The 20,873-nt window shown below is 37.0% G+C and overlaps 1 protein-coding gene across 1 annotated transcript; it reads right to left on the bottom strand.

Moving 5' to 3' along the window:
• Positions 1–4,235: 4,235 nt before the first annotated feature.
• On the bottom strand, positions 4,236–14,938 carry LOC134838848 (acetylcholine receptor subunit beta-type unc-29-like). The gene is made up of 9 exons (XM_063854135.1): positions 14,524–14,938; positions 13,876–14,046; positions 13,621–13,692; positions 13,440–13,555; positions 9,970–10,113; positions 9,625–9,802; positions 6,821–7,044; positions 5,345–5,538; positions 4,236–5,002 (listed from the first exon to the last, which is right to left on the bottom strand). Exons 3-9 carry the CDS (start codon positions 13,682–13,684, stop codon positions 4,750–4,752), a joined length of 1,173 nt encoding a protein of 390 aa, XP_063710205.1. The 5' UTR covers positions 13,685–13,692; positions 13,876–14,046; positions 14,524–14,938; the 3' UTR covers positions 4,236–4,749.
• Between the last annotated feature and the right edge of the window lie 5,935 nt (positions 14,939–20,873).

Here is a 20,873-nt window from a genome sequence, read left to right as displayed (position 1 = left end):
ATAATAACAGGTAAAAAATTAAGAAAATTGAAAGTTTGAAATGAGAGGCGGGGGGGGGGGGGGAGTGGAAAAGGGCTCTTTTTCCTTTTCCCCCCACCTGCAAATTTTTACTAGTCTTCATAATTAACCTTGTAAAACCACTCGTTAGACCATAAAATTCATGTTTGAGTGAGGTGGGGGGGGGGGGGGGGGGGGGGGAGATAAAGAGCCTGGAAAAGTATCCATGCTAAATATATTTGGTCTTCATACTCAACTCCTCGTTAAACCATAAAATTGATGCTTATGCAAGGTTGGTGAGGGGAGCCCGGTAAATATCGGTTTTTTTCTCTTTTTCTTTTCCCCGCCTTTTAAAAGCATGAAACTTAAATCCAATTTAGGAGAGAAATATGGATTTTTCATGAGCTAACTTTGAGCATAGTCTAGGTTCGTTCAAAGTTAACCGCATTAGTTTTCTGTTTTTCTGCTCTTGGACGCATTCTGCTCTTAAACCATTCTGCTTTTTGCTCCGACTCCAAAATAACTATTGTGACAACATTTGTTCTTTATACTTTTCATCGTAGAATCACGCATTCACGCATAATAATATGTAAGACAACTGAAAAAAAAATTGAAAATTTGAAATGTACTGGGAGTGGAAAAGAGCCGTCATTTTTTGTGACAATCTGACTTTTAGACCAAAAAATTTTTTTTGCGAAAAATGGTTTATAGGGGGAGGAAAAAGTCAAGACAGCTTAATAAGTGCTTATTTATAAGCAAATGAAAGTCGATTTAAGTATTTGAAACCATGCTCCAGATTCCTCAAAAATGTGGAACACCAAGTTTTGCATATCGAAATCCAATCATTTACCTCAGTATGAAAAAAGTAGAATGTTCAGATTTTCTGTCATAAGTGTAGAAAAAAATCAGCAATTAAAGGCTGTTTTCCAGCCCACCCCCATTGAATCTTTTCTATTATCTTAATTGGTTAACGTATTACTTTGGCTATAGAACAATGTTACGATGTAAATTATAACGAACAATTATGTTCAAAATTATTGGTTTCTTGTTCATCATGCAAACTTTCATTGCATTCGACAAACTAAAAATAGTTTTTGTTCCGACTTTCATAACGAAAAAAAAAACGGAATATTTGAGCTCGGGTGGGTTTTTTCTTCAGACAAATTTCGAATTTTTAACTAGCCATTTTGGACAGAAATTTTTTTGTATCATTCAAAAATTATTGTTGCCCTGAGCTTAAATTTCTCATGATCTTTTTTTTGTAAAGTTATTGGGGTTTAAAGATTGCCATTTTGGCTGATTTGGGACAATTAACGAGCGATATTTCTCGCTATTAACGCGTAAGCGGAGATTTAATCTCTCCTAGAAATCGTTCCAAATTGTAAGAAGGAAGCTTATTTGCCAGTGATAGGAGCGAAACCTATCACTTCGTTTTTTATATGGCGTGTGGGGGGATGATTTCACAAAAAAAAATCAAATTATTAGATTGTTTCTTTTAATTTTTTCCTATTACTTTAATTTTTCATGTTATTACTGCTCCATAGATCATAAAGGGCAGTCGGAACATTCAGCACTCGGATTAAGATACAAAATTAGAGCGCCATCAATCCTGGAATTATGCGTTCTTTGCAGCAATGATCGCCTAAACAAAAAAGAAAACAAAATAAGTATTGATGCTTTTTTTCAGTTTTTTTTTCCACATTAACATTAAAATAGCTACAGTTGGCCCCTTGAGTGCATGCTACATAACCAAACTATAACGCCTTTGCTGTGTTTTGCCATTTTTTTGGTAGGGAGATAGCTCATCTATTGGTCACTTTCCATTTTATTTCTACAAGTGTAACAGCAATATCATTTTAAAAGTAGTCTGACATAGGAAGGAAACTGAGAAAGGCATAGAAATGTGTAAATAGCTTGCACAGAATATTGTAAACGTAAGAGAAACTTAAACTTATTCAGCATGACTGACCCGGCAACCCAAGCGATAGAGTAGTAGCTCAACGGAGTTTACTTACACTGCATGGAAAGCCCACATTAAATGTTGGAACCCAAAGAGAAGCTTCCATTTCTCAGCTAGTGCGCAGAAATAATGTAATGGATTCTCTGTACGACACTAAATGAGCGGGTATAGTCAACTGGTGGAAACATTCAAAACTCAATTTAAAAAAAATCCAAATTTTGAATTAAATTAACTTTGACTTTTTGTTTCTAGCATCGTATCGACGATACAGACTCCATCGTCACAGAATTGCAGCGAGTTCAATTCTTCTCTCATTGCCACTTTCACCAATTGTTACCTCAGCGCAAACTCGCGAGGAGTCAAGTGATGTTCCATGCTTAACTTCTCTTGGTAAGGATTCAGATTTTGAAAAAATATTTCAAAACAGTTCTCGCAGTGTCAAGAACAAGTCTGTTTTCTTTTTGCTGTTCAATCTGTGTTTCAGTGGCGACTATTTTTAGACCTTTTGCCATAACGAGTATTCACTATTTGAAAACCAAGATATTAAGGCTAGTTTAATTTTAACAGGGTTAAAAAAATCAGACAACTAATGATGCCAAAAATCTACGAAAGTTTTTGATTTTAAAAAAATAGGATAAAATTACGATGGCCGGAAAACTCAATAATACTTGCGCATAACTGACTAGCATAATTTTTTTTCGATTTGGTTATTAGAAACAAACGGTTGAACTACAATTCTCTAAATTGTCATGAAATGCACTCATGAAAGCAAGAGATCATAAATAAAAACTTTTTTTGAAAACATAAAGACACTTCGAGTTTCAAACATAAAAACCTGAGCTTAAAACTCTCTGAATTTCAAGAACAAATTATGGTTGACACTATTTTAGGTAACATTTTTCCAATTCGAAATTAATGTATCAATATGCGCTCAGAAATCTAAAAATTAGACAGAGGCAAAGCGGAGCTTCGCACAAATTGCAATACAACACAAAGATGAGAATCAACTTAAGTCGAATATTTAAATGGTGAAAAAAAACTTGAACCGAAAAATTCTTACCTCTCGATAAAAAAACAACTAGGGACCCGTTAAAAGCCTAAGGTACGTGTTTGATATTGAATGATTTTGGTATACTGACGCGGCACAAAAAATTTTTGATTTCAAAAATTGGCCTTTGCCCAAAACTTTAGTTATTTCTCTACTAAAATAAGTGAGAAGAATAAACAATTTTGAGATATCCAGTTTTCATAAGGAGATAAAACTTCTCTAACAAAAACTTTCGGAGTCGCCCATTCAGCAGGAATAATTATTGAATCGTTCTTTCAATTGAACTTTTCATATCTGATTTGATTTAACAATATCAAAAATTTTCTAAAAAACAGTCAAAAGTTCTTAAAAAACGGTTCATAGACTTTTCTAAATCCATGATCTTTTTCTACAACAATCAGGTTGTGGCCGCTTAACCAGAAAATATTCCCAAAACAGGGTTTCTCGATTGAACACAATCTGAGATTTGGCACGGTAGTTTTTGCGTAAAATCAGAAAGCTTCCAAAACCTTGTCAAATTTTCAAAACTTGGACTTGTTTGGAGGCCATAAGTTTTTTCTTGAACAAGCTGGTCATAGTCAGTTCTTAAGGTAGGCTTTCAACAAGCTGCTCTTACGATTAAACTTATGATATCAGATTTGGTAGGATAGTTAGCGAGAAAAACCAAATCTTATCAAAGTCAAATTTTAAGGCTTTTTCCTGAAAATTCTCACGGTTTACATCAGAATCTTCCCTACGTTCATCAATTTTTAAATAGACACTAAACAGAAAAATCCTATGTTTTTTTGGAAAAATGTAGCCTACTAAGACATAGACTAGCTTGTGTAGAACCTGTAGATTGCAACGCTACCTTGCAGTTTAAAAAAAAGCAATTAAGCAAGAACGTCTTATAAAAATGGTCGACCTCCAGAAAAAACAGTCTACAGACAAAAGGAAAAGAATCAATGAACGCAAGGAAACAGAAAAACGAAAGTAAAAAATAGGGCTTTAGAGCTCTTGTAATTTTAACTGATGGTTGACACTTTAAAAATAAAATTAACTCAATTTGAGAAAGCTGGACCAATAATCAAATTTTATTGCACTGGGAAATCTTAGAATTAAGTTCCACTTCTGAAACTAGAAGTCTATCACGTTTTACGTGACCTTTACACCTCCATACTTGGAGGGAGCAACTTACGTGTTTTAGCAGATGAAATTGAATTGAACTCAAATAGTACATAGATACCAGGAAGCATCCATAAAAATATTAATGTATGAATACAATTCTATGAAATATAACAGCATTTAATGTGTTTATTTAAAATATTATAGCATTTAAAAAAATTTTCTTAACAAATGAAAAAAAAAATCACCACGACCTAAATAAGCATTTTAACTACATTCACCGACTCTTAATAAATGCTGATGCAATGCGATATTCTAGCTGATTGAACCTCAGCTAAACTTATCATTAACAGTTCTCGGTACTTTAAGTTCACTTTGATCAACAGTTTGAACAATTTATAATTAATGCCAAACCGTTGGCAATATGATTTTCAATCTAAGAATCTGACGGAAAGATTTAACCTAACACTGTTCATTTTGACGTCGGAAATCAATAATTTGTAATAACCATGTCAGCAAACCTAAATAACTGAAGCACCGTTTTTTAACCGCTTAAGTGGCTCAATGTCACTGATATAGCCAAAAATTTGGCATTAACTAAACCTTGTTGAAAATTATTTTTATGAAATAATATATATTTCTATAAGCATCTGGACACTTTCAGAATAATGAATGCATTAATGAACAATGTAGCAGTTATGTAAAAGATGCCGAGTACGAAGTCTATGAGTTTTGCGATCAGTTGCCACTCGGCTACAACTTGAATGTGCTTGCGCTTCTTATAGCAGGACTTGTCCAGACCATAGCGGAGTGAGTCGAACTGCAAAAAAGTCCTTTTAATCGATTTTTCCAGACTATTCAACTTGTTTCTATTCGCATCCTCCTCTCTTTTCCTGAAAAAATTCAAGAAAGATTACAGTCAAGTAACTTTTCGCTGTTCGTACATACATTTCAATTGGACTGAATCTACTAGCATCGAATAAATGGATAACCTGATTTTTAACTACTTGAAATAATCGTTCACTACGAAATTTAAGGGTGCCAAGAGAGCATCAAAACTTTTCGAACAAAAAATGAAGCTTTTAAGATCATAAATTACACTGAACAATTTTGAGAAAATCATTTCAATAAATGTATTTATTTTATATTTGTTATGTATGTATTTATTTCAAAAATAATTTCAGTTTCAAATTAAAAGCTCCATTTTCGACAAATGCAGCCAATTCTGAACTCACAGTTCCCATTTGGGATGCAGTGGTTTGAATACGTCCTGTGCGTCCATGAAGTATACAAGATCCAGGGGCATAAGGTGTTTCACAAAGGCCACTCTGGCGGCCACAAATGCCACACACTGTACTCTCTTCCTCAGCCACATGGGGGCCCTGGTAGATTCCACACTCTTGAAGTGCATCGTCAGAGCAAGGGTCGACTAGAATGCAAAACACAATCATTATTTTACGTCTTTTTTTAATTAAGTCCTTTAATTTAAAGTTCAGATTGTTGAGAGTTCAAGTTTTCTAAATAATTCGAAGAGTTTTGTCAGATTACTGATGCCAATGTTACTTAGGGTGAAGCATACGCCTGGCAACAGAGTCAAATGCTTCTTGAACCCTTCCATGACCGATATCAAAGTCAGCAATCAATTTACTTCATATTCATTGAGATTTACAAATTTATGTCAAAGCCGCTACTGGGTCCATTTATTACCACGCCACGCCCTTTCGACTCTTAATGCTTCATCACATTCGTTAAAATAAGCTCTTACTTAAACTTGATCAAGCGCAAATCCATAAATCATGCCGCCGCAAAAAGCTATATGCTCTACAAATTTGAAGACATTTTCTTATAAAAACCAATACTTTAGAGCTAGTTAAAATTGTATAACTTAGGGAGGGCGGCTTGTTCAGATTGTGCAGTCACAATGGTAGCTATAAGTTATATTAGAGAATTCGAAGTGACATTTGTGCCAGAGAATTACGTTTACCTGTTTTCCGGCCAAGCGAAGACCAAACGAATAACAATATCAGCTCAAGCCCGCCCAAGATTTTAACCGAAACAAAAGTTTTGATCATAACTGTATATGGATAGAAACATCCTAAGGATATATTTTTAGCCACCAGAAAACGTTGTCATGTTCTTAGTTTCAGATCTGTTCTTGCTTCCTTTCGCTATTATTCACAACGAAACATGACACGGATAGCCGATGACTGTGCACTGCATGAAGTAGCACAGAATGTTTCGAACACAATAATTGAAGAAAATAGTTCCAAAAATAAGAAAAAATTTAGATGAAGTCGAGAACTTCAATGTTTTTCAAACAAAATTGAGTATTGAAAAGTAAATGCCCTCGACGGGAGTCGAACCACAGGCCTCGAGTATCGGAATTGACTGCCCTCAAATGTGCTACTGACGCTTAAAAACCGAAACACTAAACAGTGAAAAAGCGGAGAATACATGATATTAATCTGCCAATAAATTTACTCACCAAAACGGCACTTTTTTATGCAAGTTGGATTGGAAAAGGAAAGCAGTTGGAAAAGTTGGATAATTGAGTAATCTGCATCTAATAAATCCAATGTTAAAGGATCATATTTATAGTGCTACTTGCAAAGCGATCGGTGACTCAAAACAAACACAAACGCACACATAATTTAAATGTTCTATATCTTAATCTTTATTGCACGAAGTTTTGATCCAGCTCCCTTCCTCACCTGTAAAAGAGACGTGGCAATAAGGAATATACAGACTAGATAGTACACTCCAATGTAGGGATATTTGTTACTGTTGTTCGGAATGCGGTTGGCCACAGTCAGCAGATTCACGTAGAGAGTCAGCATCATACTCATGCTGTAGGCGATCTTCTCAGTGGAGCCATTTGGTATTAGAAACACAAACATGCAGATCACACTGATTACCACAGTCGGAATCACGATCACTGAAACACAACACCGGTACATATACCCTAGGGTGCAATAGCTTCGGGCGGATAAAAGAAGGAACTTATTTCTCATCAAATTATACATAATGCAACAAAATCTGGAGAGGACAGACAACGGGATCATGAAATCCACCAAGCGTCTGCCCATATACTGCAAGTAAATATGTTATAAATAACAACAAATCAAATTAACAAATAGCAACAAATAATGTTTGTTTTTCTGAATGAATTTCTAACAAGTTAAATAATTTTAAATTTCATCAATTGACAAGCAGATACAGAAACTAATTATCAATCACTATCATGACCGCACTAATCAGCTGCCAAAATAATGTTATTAAAATTTGAAGAAAAAACTCAAAAAAGTTTTCCACCCAATAAATCAAATGGACTACATCGTATTAAGATGAAAACAAACACCGAGAAAAATTTGTTTTTTACTCAGAAAGTTTCAAAAAACTCAAATAAACGCGATATCTCGAAAACTAGAAGGTTTTGGAGGCTTATTTTTCACACATCTCTTAAACTTCCCCTCCCCCCTTTCGCAAAAGGGCTGAGATTCGTTACTAGGTTCAGTATTCACATATGCTTAACCCTTAAACTAGTTCTTTATAGGAAGGGGGGATTCGTTACTACACGCCCCATATCCCTTCGTGAAGGATAGTTTAAGATATCACCAATATTCAAATCATGGAAAATTAGCTACGTTTTCTCCCATCAAACTTTTCGAATTAACAACATAATTGATCTTCTCGTTTCAACTAAACCCAAGGTATTGATTTTCAGACTATTGTGTTTCTTTTTCTTCTAAATTTTGAAATGCAATTGAATCAACGATTAAAAACAAATATGGGATAGTTTTAACCGAAAAAAAAACGTGTTTAGATTATTTTACGACCAGACATTACATAAGCAGTTGAAAAAAAAAGATACATAAAAAAGCGTCAAATGCCTCTCTTTTTTGTTGCATGATAACATCAATCTCTCTTGAATGGAAAACGCTGGCAAAACGATAATTTTTTTAAATTATGGTGACACCCAGAACTTCGATCTCGTCGACTACTTCGATGTTTTTTGGTTTACAGGCGGCAGTTTTGCATTCGGTTTGAAGTTTAACTTTAAAATTGGATTTATCTTCGTTTAAGGAGGAAGTTGTTTTCTAAATACCACTTTTGGATAGAAACTAGTGTATTGTTCAAATTACAAGTTATTTTAATCCGGTAATGACAGTTTCTGTCATGCTAACTTCATCATTGTTGATCCATTTAAACTTCTTGAGACGTTCAAGTCGTAGTTAGGACCGTTGTCGATATAAACACCCTATGAAACTGGAAAAAGCAAAGAAAAAAACAAAAAAACAGGCTGGTAAGACAACCAACCTATAAAAAGCAATTTTCGAATAGGACGGATTTTTAAAATGCTAATATAACATGCCAGGGTGATAACTTTATTGACCACATCAAAATGCTGACCAACATAATCAAACTAAAACTGACCTTTTTGCTGACCTGTTTCATACGAAAGCTAGAATATTTAAAAAAAAAGTTTTGAACGCCAAACATTGAATTTCAATGAATTTCTTCATTTAAGCATTGAAGAATTGACATTATTCGAGTCCTGCTTGAGTCTGAACACAGCGCCGCTTTTCGACAGTTCGAGCTGGGTTGTTCATTTTTTCACTTCTGAGAGTTTCCGTTCTGCTTCTTCCATTTACTTCAGTTCTTTTTCCAGGATTTTGTTCGACTTACTTCAGTTCTTTTTCAAGTATTTTGTTATCTTTTCGTTTGAAAACATTTAATTCTGTTCAAAGACCCGCGGAGTTCTGCGATGCTTATTCTTTCTCCGCGTTGACCTTATCGACTTCTTCTCTTTAGCGTTTATGGGACGCTTTGATACTCTCCAAAACAGACGCAGGGGATCAAAATCTTCAAGTTATCCCACTCAAAATTGTCGGCGATAACACGATATGCATTGTACATCTCCAGCCGAAGATTGCAACGACAACCCTTTTCGAAAAGTTTCATTTTAATGAAACCTGGTCCAACCATCATATCGTTTCCTGAGCGTAACACATGAATGGTCTTGCCCGCTATTGATGAACTGCATCCCTTGACCTCTGTCTATAATTTTTGGACAAACATTCTTCATTTTCGCAACAAAACCCACCATGAACACCCCGCATGGTATTACAGTTATCAGTCATGGCACAAATCAAAATCATTTGCAAAAGTGATAATGCATTCAGAGCTTCCATGGTTGCATCAAAAACGGCATCGGCCAAGACTAGTTTCAATTCATTCAAGTCATGGCAACCGGCATTGTTGAAAAACACCAGCGTCGAAGTCCTTTTTCAACTCCTTTGTCACGACAGAACGGGTATCTGGTCAAAACGTATCTCTGTCTTCTTCACTTTTCAGTTCATAAAACCATTGGTGCATTGCGAAGTATTCTATCTGTATTTGGCTTCTCTAGCATTCGTTCAATGTAGTTATTACGTTTTTTCCGAGTTCAACTTAATTTATTGCATTTTTCATTTATATACTATACTAACGTAAGCTTTTCCATTTAGATACAAACCTATAACGTAGAAACCGGGCTTCCTGTGGAAGTTGATCTGGTGCTGGATGAAGCTCTTCTTTCGCCACTGTTGCTCCACGTAGTCGTACACTTCCAGTGACCTGAAGATGGGCGTTTGTGGCTCCAGGGTCCACTCGTGGTGCTCACTCCTTCTTATCAAATCGTCATCTGGTCCTTTCTAAATACAAGCGTGCTCACTATAAACACACTAGAGCCAGAGGAAACAATGATTTATCAATGACAAATTAAATCAATCCTACTCAGATTACTTCCCAGCTCTTTTGCCGACCACAATAACCACACTATGTCTTAGAGGATAACACAGGGCTGAACATATCTTCTTACTTGTTTCTCGAGTTTGACATCGTCCTCAAAGTTGGTCCAGGATGCCACTATGAGGTTGCACTGCTGCCGGTCCCAAGGAAAGTGTCTAGTGTCCATGTCACACTGCACAGTCACAACCATCGGACGAAGATACGATACATGGCCCTACAGAGCAGACAGGAAAAAATGCATAGAAACCAGAAAAAAATACATGCAGAAAAAACTCCAACCCCAGACTTTAGGGTGCAAAACCAACCGAGTTACCTCTAGACCGAATCGAAACTAGTAAAATTCAATGATAAAGCAAGTACAATTACTAACAGATTTGTCAGAAAATTTGTTTGCGGGAAAAAACTCTAGTTCCCGACTAAAAAGGGGTCCAATATTAAGTCTCGTAAAAAGCTGACTAACATATCAATATCAGTTAGAAATACTGGCCATGATAGCTCAGATAAGTTGCCGGTTAAATGAGGGGTTCCTCAAGGTTCAATTGTAAGTTGGAAACTTTTTTCAAAAACAAAATCAATGACCTGCACCAAATGTGTAACAATTTTGTAAGTATTCAACGAGATGAAACCGCTCTGATATCTGACTCAAACGATTTTATTCTGCAGATAGAACTTGCCCAAGTTTAGTACTGGTTGAGAGCCACTAAAGTAGCAATGTTCCTTAAACTCGGGCCAAGCACGCATGACGCGCCCCCTGTGGGCAACTAACAACAACAGCCACTAAAAAACTTTGAATACTAAGATCAACAAATGCCAATTGATAACCTATCAACAATCAGCCCACCTGTTTATTTTATACTGAATGGTGCTAGCATTGCAAATGCTTTAAATATCTTGGTCTCTATATTGACGATCACCTTACATTTAAATCTCACATAAATTATATCTCCTAGACTGTTTCCAAATTAGTGTGACTTTCGTTTAAATTCAAGGTGTTTTTTAAACAAATAGCTGCTACGAGTGTTTTATGGTTCGTATACGGATCTTATAATTAGCCCCAACCCACCTACTGCAGTTAAATTAAGTGCTCAAATTGTAAGACTATTACGGACTTTTGATAATCAAAAATAAAAAATTTTCTTCTGATTGAATAACAGTTCTTTATCATAAAGCAGTAGGCAACTCATTTTTGATGTTGTCTATAGACATACCTTTTTAGGATTGAAATTCATTATCATTGGCTGTCAGTCTGAGATAAAATAAACCAATTAAGGCATCTTTTGCATGTCGGTTATTCTCTTCGGTGCTAGAAATGTGTATTTGAATTTATGCACTGAAGAAACTTATAGATAATTCAAACAAAGAGATATGTACGATGGACGCAACCTAAGCAGGAAAAATGTTATTGTTTAGCGTCACGAACCCCTTGAACCCCGCACGAGCTTTCTCTGAGGTATTCAAAATCGGCTGGGATAAGAAACCCACCCTAGGTCATATCTCTTCCCACTCAATTCTGAAAGTTCAAGACTTAGGTCTACTGTATCTTCCAGCTGGTACAAAAATTTCCGTCAAAAATGTTTGTTAAATTCATCTTAAGAAAAAACATTACACTGAGCTCAACTATTCCATTCTTGTTAGATTGAGACCAAAACAGTAACCGCCTAATCCTTACCTTAAAACCTCTGTAATTACACGCTGTATCACATAATTCAGTTGGCGTTTCAAATAGTTCAAATTAAGAACTATGACAAAAAAAATGGAAATGAAATAACATCCGACATTTTATCTCAACCTTGGTTAGTAGGCAACAGAAACCACGCGGTCTAACTTATCAATACCACAGTTTTGGATAATATAGCTGGAATTTCAAAAAATGAAAGCTAAGCCGATGTAAAGTGAAACGAAAACCACTAACCCAAAACATAGCCAATCGAAGATTGGAAAGAGTAATGAACGCAAGTAAACATAAAAAAAATACTTTGTTTAAAAAATCTCAACTTTTGAATTTCAAAGAAAAAATAGATGCCATTTACATTATTTGAATTTCTAGAACGATTTATGACTAGCGCTTTTTGATAAAATTAACCCAACTTGAGAAAACTGGATCAACAGGTAAAGTTTTTAATCCGCTGGAAATCTAAAAATTAAATTCCACTTTCGAAACTAGAAATCGTTCATGTATTTTAGGCCATTTCCACGTTCGTATTTGGAGAGTGCTATTTAGGTCACTTTCCGCAGATGAATTTCAATTCAACTCAAAAAGTGCATATATTCCCAAGTGCATCAGTATTTTACGACTTTTTCCTAAAAAAAAATCAGCAAGACCTTTATAAGAGTTTTCACTACGTTCATTACTCTTAAAAAAATCCCAGTGAGTTTCATTCAAAAACTTTATTTATACCCATTAAGAATCCAGTAGTCTAATTTGAATTGTTATCAGCACTCAGAAAAAACTGCAGCCCCCGACCGTACGGTGGAAAGGTAACCGCGTTACTTCTAGGCCAAGAAGGAAAGCGGCTGGAAGTTGTGAAGGTTCAAATATAAAGCAAGTAAAAATATGCTAGCTACAGATTTGCAATAAAAGTTGTTTACGGGAAAAAGGTCTAGTTCCCGATTACAAGACACTTGTTTTCGCAATTGTAGTAACATATTTATAATTGCACTCAAAACTCGAAACGGCATTACCAACAGTTGAAGAAGCTGCACATTTGTACCGAATTAAAACTGCCGCTCCAATATATAATGAAAGAGAAACGGCCGCCCCTACTACATACTATGTAAATCAACTTTGATTCTAGTGAGAAACAATTTCTGTAACGACTTTCGAAGTAAATTTATGCTCGGTGTGGTTTTTTTCAATTTTCGCCGATCGAAATAATAGTTTTCAACAAACATTTTTTATACCCCATTAAAGATATCGACTTCCTGAGTTCAAATTTAAAAAGATATTGTACCTCCGATTATTTTTTGTAAAGTTCTGGGGGTTTGAAAATTGCCAAACTTTTCATGTTCTGGACTAAATTATGCGCGCTTTGAAGAATTTATTCATATCGCTGAGAGCGTAACGCGAATTATTTATGCGTGGCGAATTATCCTTTGCACAACAAAATCGTTCCAAATTGAATGGAGGCTAGCTAATCGGATCGGCCGTATTAATTTCATACGACTCACCATTTCACTCTTCGATATTGTCCAAAATTTATAGGTTTTCAATATTTTCTTTTACCGAAAACTATTCGATATGAATTAAGGGATAGTCGAAACATTCAGGGCTGTGCCCTGATATACGAGCAGTCTTGTTTTTCATACAACCGAGCAAAATAAATTGACTGGATTCGAAATTCCTGCAACTGATCTCAAACTGGCGTTTAGCGCAGAAAACAACATCTTCATATCCTGGGTCTCTATTTCGCGCATTACGACAGCGCGTTACGATAGCGCATTACAGACCACGCTTAAGGTTTTTCACCAAGAGTAATGATTATATGGATTGTATTTGACATTTCACCCAGAGAAAGTGAACTTAAGTGGCACTAACGCTACCTTATAACTCACTGCCGCCAGAATCTGATTGGTCTTCTGAATCAGAGGCTCGTCATCTTGTCTGTTTGCAACTAGGATATCCGGCATCCACATCCGCGCAGGGTTCACTGATATTTCTACAGAACATTAAATATTTAACACAGAGATAGGCTACGCAATGGAGCATTTTCCGAGCTATTACCTTGGAGGCCTCCATAATTACTGCTATTCCAACTCAAAAACTCATCTCTCCACAGAAGTAGCATCCATAAATCTAAATCAGCAGAGCAGTACCGATAGTGCATAAATAACTATTTCACAACTTAACACATCTTAAAGCATTTCCTGCAGTTAGATTTCAGATGAGGTATCAAAATAGACAAAAAGGTGTTCATTTTAGCAAATTTAACTACCATCTTACAGAAGTTGGAGCTACTCTATAATCTAAAATACATACTTAGCTTGACCCGCTGCGTGTCTGCTTCAACTCCAAGTATTTGGTACACATTAGAGGAATATACCACGACCACTGGCTTGCTCTGATCTACCCTTGGCTTCACAAATCTCCGATAATTGCTAAACAGCTCTCGCTCTAATATCTTTGCTGTGGGTAAAATCGAATACTTCCCTATTGTAACAAACAAATGATGTCATCTCAATAACCTGGAAGGTAAATATTTGGAAATAAAACTCACCAACAACACCTAAAACGCAGAAGCAAAGCATACAGAACAAACTAATCATTATGAAAATGTGTTCTTAACGATTATTGTAAGGAAATATATCACCAGATAACTTTCATACAATCCATGATAAATGACACTCAAGACATAAAAAAAAACAAATCTGTATATAACTGTAAGGCAAATATGCTGAGTATTTTATAGTCTGAACTCATAAAACAGTCCGTCTGCTGTGTATTATCAGCTTAACAGCTGCTTCAAATTTAACAGGAGTTTAAATGCCAAGATCCCAAGGATATCAACCGGGTCTAACTAATTCCAAAAACCCTTTTACTGGTACCCGCTTAATTCACATTCGTTGTTTATTATTTCTCCGAGCAACATAAATTTCACAGTTGAAGTACTAGAAATTTCAGATTTACCATACTGGCAATGAATGACATAGAATAGCAGAAAATGTTTGTTTTCATTTTCAGACAGTAGGTAGACTTCGTAGATCTAATTTACTTGTGATTTTCGCGTTCGTCCCACCAAGAGATCAGTTTGGCCCCAAAAACCACGCAATTCAATGCAATCTCTAAAACGCAAATTACTGCCGATGTCCACTGCTCGAGTGATCAACCAAATTGATTGTCCTGGATGAGTATCATGGTAAAATACGGAAATACAGCTTTCAGAGCACCTCAAGCGAATATCTCTACTAAGGTAGCATATTCTGACACAGAGGCGAAACTGATCTTCGAAGCACTTGCGACACAAAAATGAATGAATATAATAGCAAACAAATGAACAGACAAATCAAAAATTGAAAAAACCTTCAAAACAATCGTTTCTCTCGACAAAAAATTACTAAAAAAAATTGCAAAAAAGACGAAGTTATCTTAGAAAAAATTACCTGCACCATTAGAAACTTTACAAGCTTTCAAAATGCTAAAAAAACACTTCTCTGCTGGACCTAATACAATATACTATTGCTCGCTGTGGTCGTTGTATTGTTATCAATTGGGTTATCACAGTACCTTCGACTCAGGGATGCGCTTTACGATGTCTAACCTTTCTTGAGAGTCTTTCTATACTTTGAATTTGAAGAAAAAAAAGAGTATTATTCATTTAACTCAGAGCTGACTGATTCCAGTTCGCTCAGATTTTCCACTGGGATCTACTTAACAATCTCTACAAAGGGGGGGGGGGGGGGGAGATTGTTAAGTAGGTCAAAATGGTCGATTTTTCAACCAATCAGAATGAAGCAAAATTAGAACTCTCAACAGAAAGCTCAGTGCTCATTTACTGTATTTATTTATAGGGGTGGAGACTCTTAAGTAGGTACCATAGGGGGGGGGGGGGGGGAGATTGTTAAGTAGATCCTTCCACTGCTCTAATAACTAATCCAATAAGGTTACTAACGGTAAATAACCTAAGGTAGGTGTGTAGCACTATCACTATGTTTCATAAGCACACTTACTGATTCTTCTCTGGCGATTAATTTTAGGGTAAAAATCTGATTTTTAAATACCTATGAAACTTCAAATGAACGTTGAATCGAAATGAAATTATGGCGTATACACGAATGGCCTTTAGAGCTGAAAGCATATCATGGTTGAAGCATGAACATGATTTAAACAATTTATCGACAAGCAATTTATATCTGCAACTCAGACAATTTCAGATTTATAGATGTTTACATGACTAACTAAACTAAATTTTTTAATAAAAACTAAATTACAAAAGGGGCCCTTCCGTTTAGTTACGGTAAGTGCACAAGCTGGATAGGGCCATACCAGCGATATAAAAACGCATATATATATCAGCAATAAAGTCACCAGCCAGCATTAAATGCATCGTCGTAATGTTAATTTATCTTAGCCGTCCTTCCTCTACAATAGCGCTCATGGAGTTGTCGATAAAATGAACTTTGCGTAGCGATCTGCACCCCTTATACAAAGTCTACAAACTAAATTGAAGTAATAATATGAAGCTCAAAAATACACGAATGCTTGTCCAAATATCTAAATCAAAACTCTCAACTTTATTTCAACTATTGCTTCGATTATAAATCTGTTACTTTTCACTCACAAACATTTACTCAGCTATGGCTGGAGATTGAAACATGTTTAAAATTTCAGAGATGCGTCTCGATATAGAGATCGATCAAGAAATGATCAGAGCTAAACGTAAAGCCACTTCCTAAGTCAGCATGAAAACGGTCTAGAAAGAATCGGGTTGAAATGAACGGAATTAAATTAAATTCGGGAAGAGGTTTTGAATTAACCATCGGTATAAAGTATAGAGAAATACTGAAAGTGTACAATTTATGCTGGAATGGTATTCGATGAGGAATGTTTATTGATTGTGGCACAAAATGTTTATGACGGTGTCTCGGGTACTACAGGACGTGTATTGCTGTTTCTTCCGGTGTCCTCTCAAGGCTATCAAGGCAGTTTTCAGGATGGTGAAGGAGAGCTTCTTCCGGATATAGTTCATAGTGTCCGCATACGTACAGTTCAGCTTCTCACTCATTTTTTCCGCCAGTATAGCATGATATCGCTCTGCCCTCACCCATGGCGCCGTTGGTCGCAAAAATCAAGGGGGTAAAAGAGGCATGCTCTACCTGCAGAACGCGGTCGTTGTATTCGACTTTTTTCCGATTCTCATGAGTCTTTAGGAGTGGCTTCAGTTTTCGGTTCCTATTACTTGGAGCGTTCGGGTGTGTGAAACGGACGTCAAGAAACATTTTCTGCAGCGGCGCCCAAAAACCTCGACAAGAAATATCCAGTCTTGCATTGTCTTCCAGATTGCTTCCTCAACTTGCAAGTTCTTCATTTCCCGTCAATTGGATCAGACCGGGCTCAACGCTCACCTCCTTGCACAGGTTACGTAAAAAGTCGGCTTCGACGTCGCGGACAGCGTTGTGACGCATTATGACGAAACCACCCAGCTTACAAATCAAGGCATGGTCGATATCATTTGCTGCGCCACACTCGCAAATTTGAGCCTTTCCTTTCAGGTGCCATCCATATCGGAGACATAGCGCATTCCGGAACTCGTCTCTGTTCATGTAAAAATTCTGCTCCCTAGATGGCAGACAAGTCAGCCATGCGGATGTTCCTTTTGGCTGTAGCAGGTCTAGCGTGCGCTTCATTTCATTCTCACTTCGGGAATACACAATTTCGAGGGCTTCTTTAGCATGTTTACGGTTCGATCCTGAAATTTCTGATCGTCCAGTTCTATTCGTGTAGTCAATAAGATCTTGTTTAGCAATGTAAATGCGATGAGTTCACTCGGTCACACGGACCCGTTTTTTGTAGAACTCAAAAATAACGCTATCAGCTTAAGTGTACTCCTCGAGTTTTGCATCTGATCTGGTCAATTCAGTGAGTGAAATAATGAACTCCACTGCATAATGGAGTGCCGGATTGAGGGTGACGAAGAAGGCTAACACCACCATGTTATCTTACACGACGGGCACAAAACAGATAACATAATCTGTTAGGTATTCTAACAAACCCGTCTTTCGCTCCACATCACTATCCCTCAGAACATCTGCACAATCATTTCTTCAAAAACCGGATCGATTACCAGCATTCCATTGCCGAAAAAACTACGCAATTCCCTCAATACAATACATGATATTGGCTACTTATATTTTTCTATGAAGGTCGTGCAATGGTACCATATTATATGAGGTAAGACTGCTCAATACTCATAAACCAACAAATAGATAAACGAAAACGAGATTTTTAAAAGTCAAATTAACTGGAACGAATTCAACGAAAGGTTGAAGAAAATCGAGCTGTAAAACAAAATTTCTGAGATAACGCCGGATAAACTGTAGTTGGATGGACATAAAACGTTATTCTAAGTTGAAATGAGTGGGTAAGACCTTGAAGAACTCCAACTACAAGAATAATTTGATAAATAAGTAGATAGGGTGGAAGTTAAGTACGGCAACGGCAAGTTCGTTATCCAAGTTGTTATTGCCGGAGGCATTCACCGGTTCTAACGGATTTGAAAACTACGTAAAACACTTTGAGCTATTAGCCGAACTGCAAAACTGGACACGTACTGTAAGTGGAACCGAAACTGATGAACGGCCGCATTTGTTCCCGTTAAGGTTGCAGATATCTGCTATCGAATTATAGCGTACCCTCCCAGAGGCTACTAGAAATAGCTATGACGAGACCGTAAAAGCCTTTCGAAGACCTTACATTTAAAAACCGGAGGTTTTCGTGGAGAGCTAGCGCGTCGCGTACAGCAGGAAAGTGAAAAGTTAACAAATTTCTTGGGGGATTTACAGCAATCGGCACTGAAGGCGTACCCAGACGCGGTGCTTCGAGGTTTTCTAGAAAGGGATCCACGGTCAAGTTAGACTTGAACTCCGCAAGACAATTGGGGTCAAGGATAAGAACATCGTGAAAGCTTTAGAGCGGGCACTTCACCTGGAATCGGTAAATACAATTAAACAGACGCCACGAGTAGCAGCCATACGGAGAGATGAAAGAGAAATAGACTCGTTGAACTTCTTCAGCAGATGTCGGTTGATAATGAAAATAATGCCCGGAGCAGTGACGGTCGAAGAAACAACAGCCACTGGGGAGGAACGCGACGCGGTGTGAACCGATATAGGGAACAAGGTCCAAGAGACCGAGCAAGAAATCCCACCCCAGAACCAAATACGCGCAAAAGAAGTGACAATCCCAGAAAAGAAAACAACTATGTCGACTATGTGGGCAAAAAAACTCATCTGGCAAAGAACTGCCGTAATTGGTTCACTTGTGGAAGTTCTACCCACATTAAGCGAAATTGCTCTTGGAAAAAAAGGATGGAACAAACCAACGTCATCAGGATGTGCTCAATTTACCGATTTGAGAAATCAGATTCAAGTAAACGGACTCTTCTGTTAGCAATTAACGACCGCAGCATCGGGAGAACTTTGAATTAATGTAACATTCGCCCGGAAGATACATATCGACGGAAAATAAAGCTAGGTTCTAAGACGACTGGCCAACGTCTAAACAGAGCTCTACATGCTTTTCACCGTCTCTACCAAGCCAGTTCTTTTGGTGGTCTTTCCAGCATCGGGTCGACAAAAACGTTACTGCTTTCGGCTTCGGTCAAAACACTCAAATTAACTAGGTTACATGCAGAAGTAGTGAGCTCATGGCTGGGTCTCAGTATCCCCAGACCACGAGGTCACTCCTAAAAACAGGGCTACTACTATTTATTGAATTATTATTGTAGATGTAAATCATCATCTCCATCGAAGATGGATCAACCCTTTCCCCCAACTCCTAGCTTCTCATCCTAGCAAATTGAATTCAGATGTTAATTAAATTCAATTCAGGACATAATAGGGAAGCTAAAAGTTTGTATAAAACGATAAAAGTTCCAGTCCCGAGACCCCTCCGGATTCTTCCACCCTTCACCGTTGTTCGCAACGGCCTTGCAACTATTGTAGCGACACAATAGTTGCAACTCGGATCGGTCTCTGCTACTTCTGCAATTTGTTGTTGTTTTCCAATCACAATTCTCGTCGTTATCGCTATCGCAACTAATATTGTTGTGTTTTATTTCGGTTCTTCCGCCAAAATGGTCGTTTCTGGCATTTCTCAGAAATATGACGTCATAGTTCGAAAATTAAAAAATTTGAAACTCCAGAATATTCTAGCCTTCACCGTTTGGCTAATCGTTCCAATAACACTGCTAATCCTTCAAAACTGCCAATTCGGAAGGCTAGCTTCTAAAATTTTGAATCTGCATTTTCGTTCATTCTGGTCGAATGTCACATACTCCCCGGACAGTCCGGTCAACGTCCTCATTGAATCTCGCAATGTTCGTAAAATTGGTACAGGGTCATCGAACAGAATTTACAAAATGCACGAAATTACTTTTATCCGCGTCACATCGACTCACTGCAGAATATAAATGGCATCATACTACATCACTAAAGCCTTCAAATTTTTTCACTAATCTGCACATTGAGGATATGACAAAAGATAAAAACATCTTTTCTGACTTCCAATGTCAATGCCCTGATTAAAAACTTTTTCTCCTAGATTTTTAAAAGATTTTGGTTTGCAGGACAGTCCTGCCAACCAACAAGCTAAAATTATCCTACTATGCTTCTTCCCTTCGGAAATCTTGCTTGTTATTGTCCTGAATATTAAAACTAAGAAACTCTGTGGTTAGAAAGAACAATGAAAGAATCTCCCTCTTCGAGAGATTACCTAGCCTTTCATATCACCACAAAGTGATCAGTTCTCCTAGTTTATTAAAAACAATCATGCAGGCTGGAATATTTAAATATACTCTTTACCCAAGCCTTTCTAAATAAATAGTAAGTGTCTCTAAAGCCACTGACTAAAATCAAAATGCAAATTTATAAATGCAACAAATTCTTTAATGTTCAAAGCTCAACTAAATGTTTCAGCTTTCAATTACAACTTGGTTGCTTAGTTTCTCACTTGAGTTTTTTCACACACATAAAACAATTCTGAGTTTTAACTTTTTCTCTTTCGTCACTCCTTTGTTTCTCTTCTTTTCTTCGTTTAGAAGTTCTAAAACTTCCAAATTCTTCTAATTTTCTTTCTTTTTGCCTCTTGTTCTTTCGACCGTTTGTCAATGTTCCATCTCTTCCTCCTGTGACACAGACTCTGCACTTTCAGTTTCTGTGTCTTGCAACACATCGTTAGCTATTCTGACGCTGTTGGAAGCAGTCCTCCAACACTTCTGCTCTTCTACCCTCTGTTTGCAACAAGGTAGGGGATCCACGTTA

Source organism: Symsagittifera roscoffensis, chromosome 2, assembly GCF_963678635.1.
Source record: "Symsagittifera roscoffensis chromosome 2, txSymRosc1.1, whole genome shotgun sequence".
NCBI lineage: Eukaryota > Metazoa > Xenacoelomorpha > Acoela > Convolutidae > Symsagittifera > Symsagittifera roscoffensis.
This window is presented reverse-complemented; position numbering and strand designations above follow the sequence as displayed.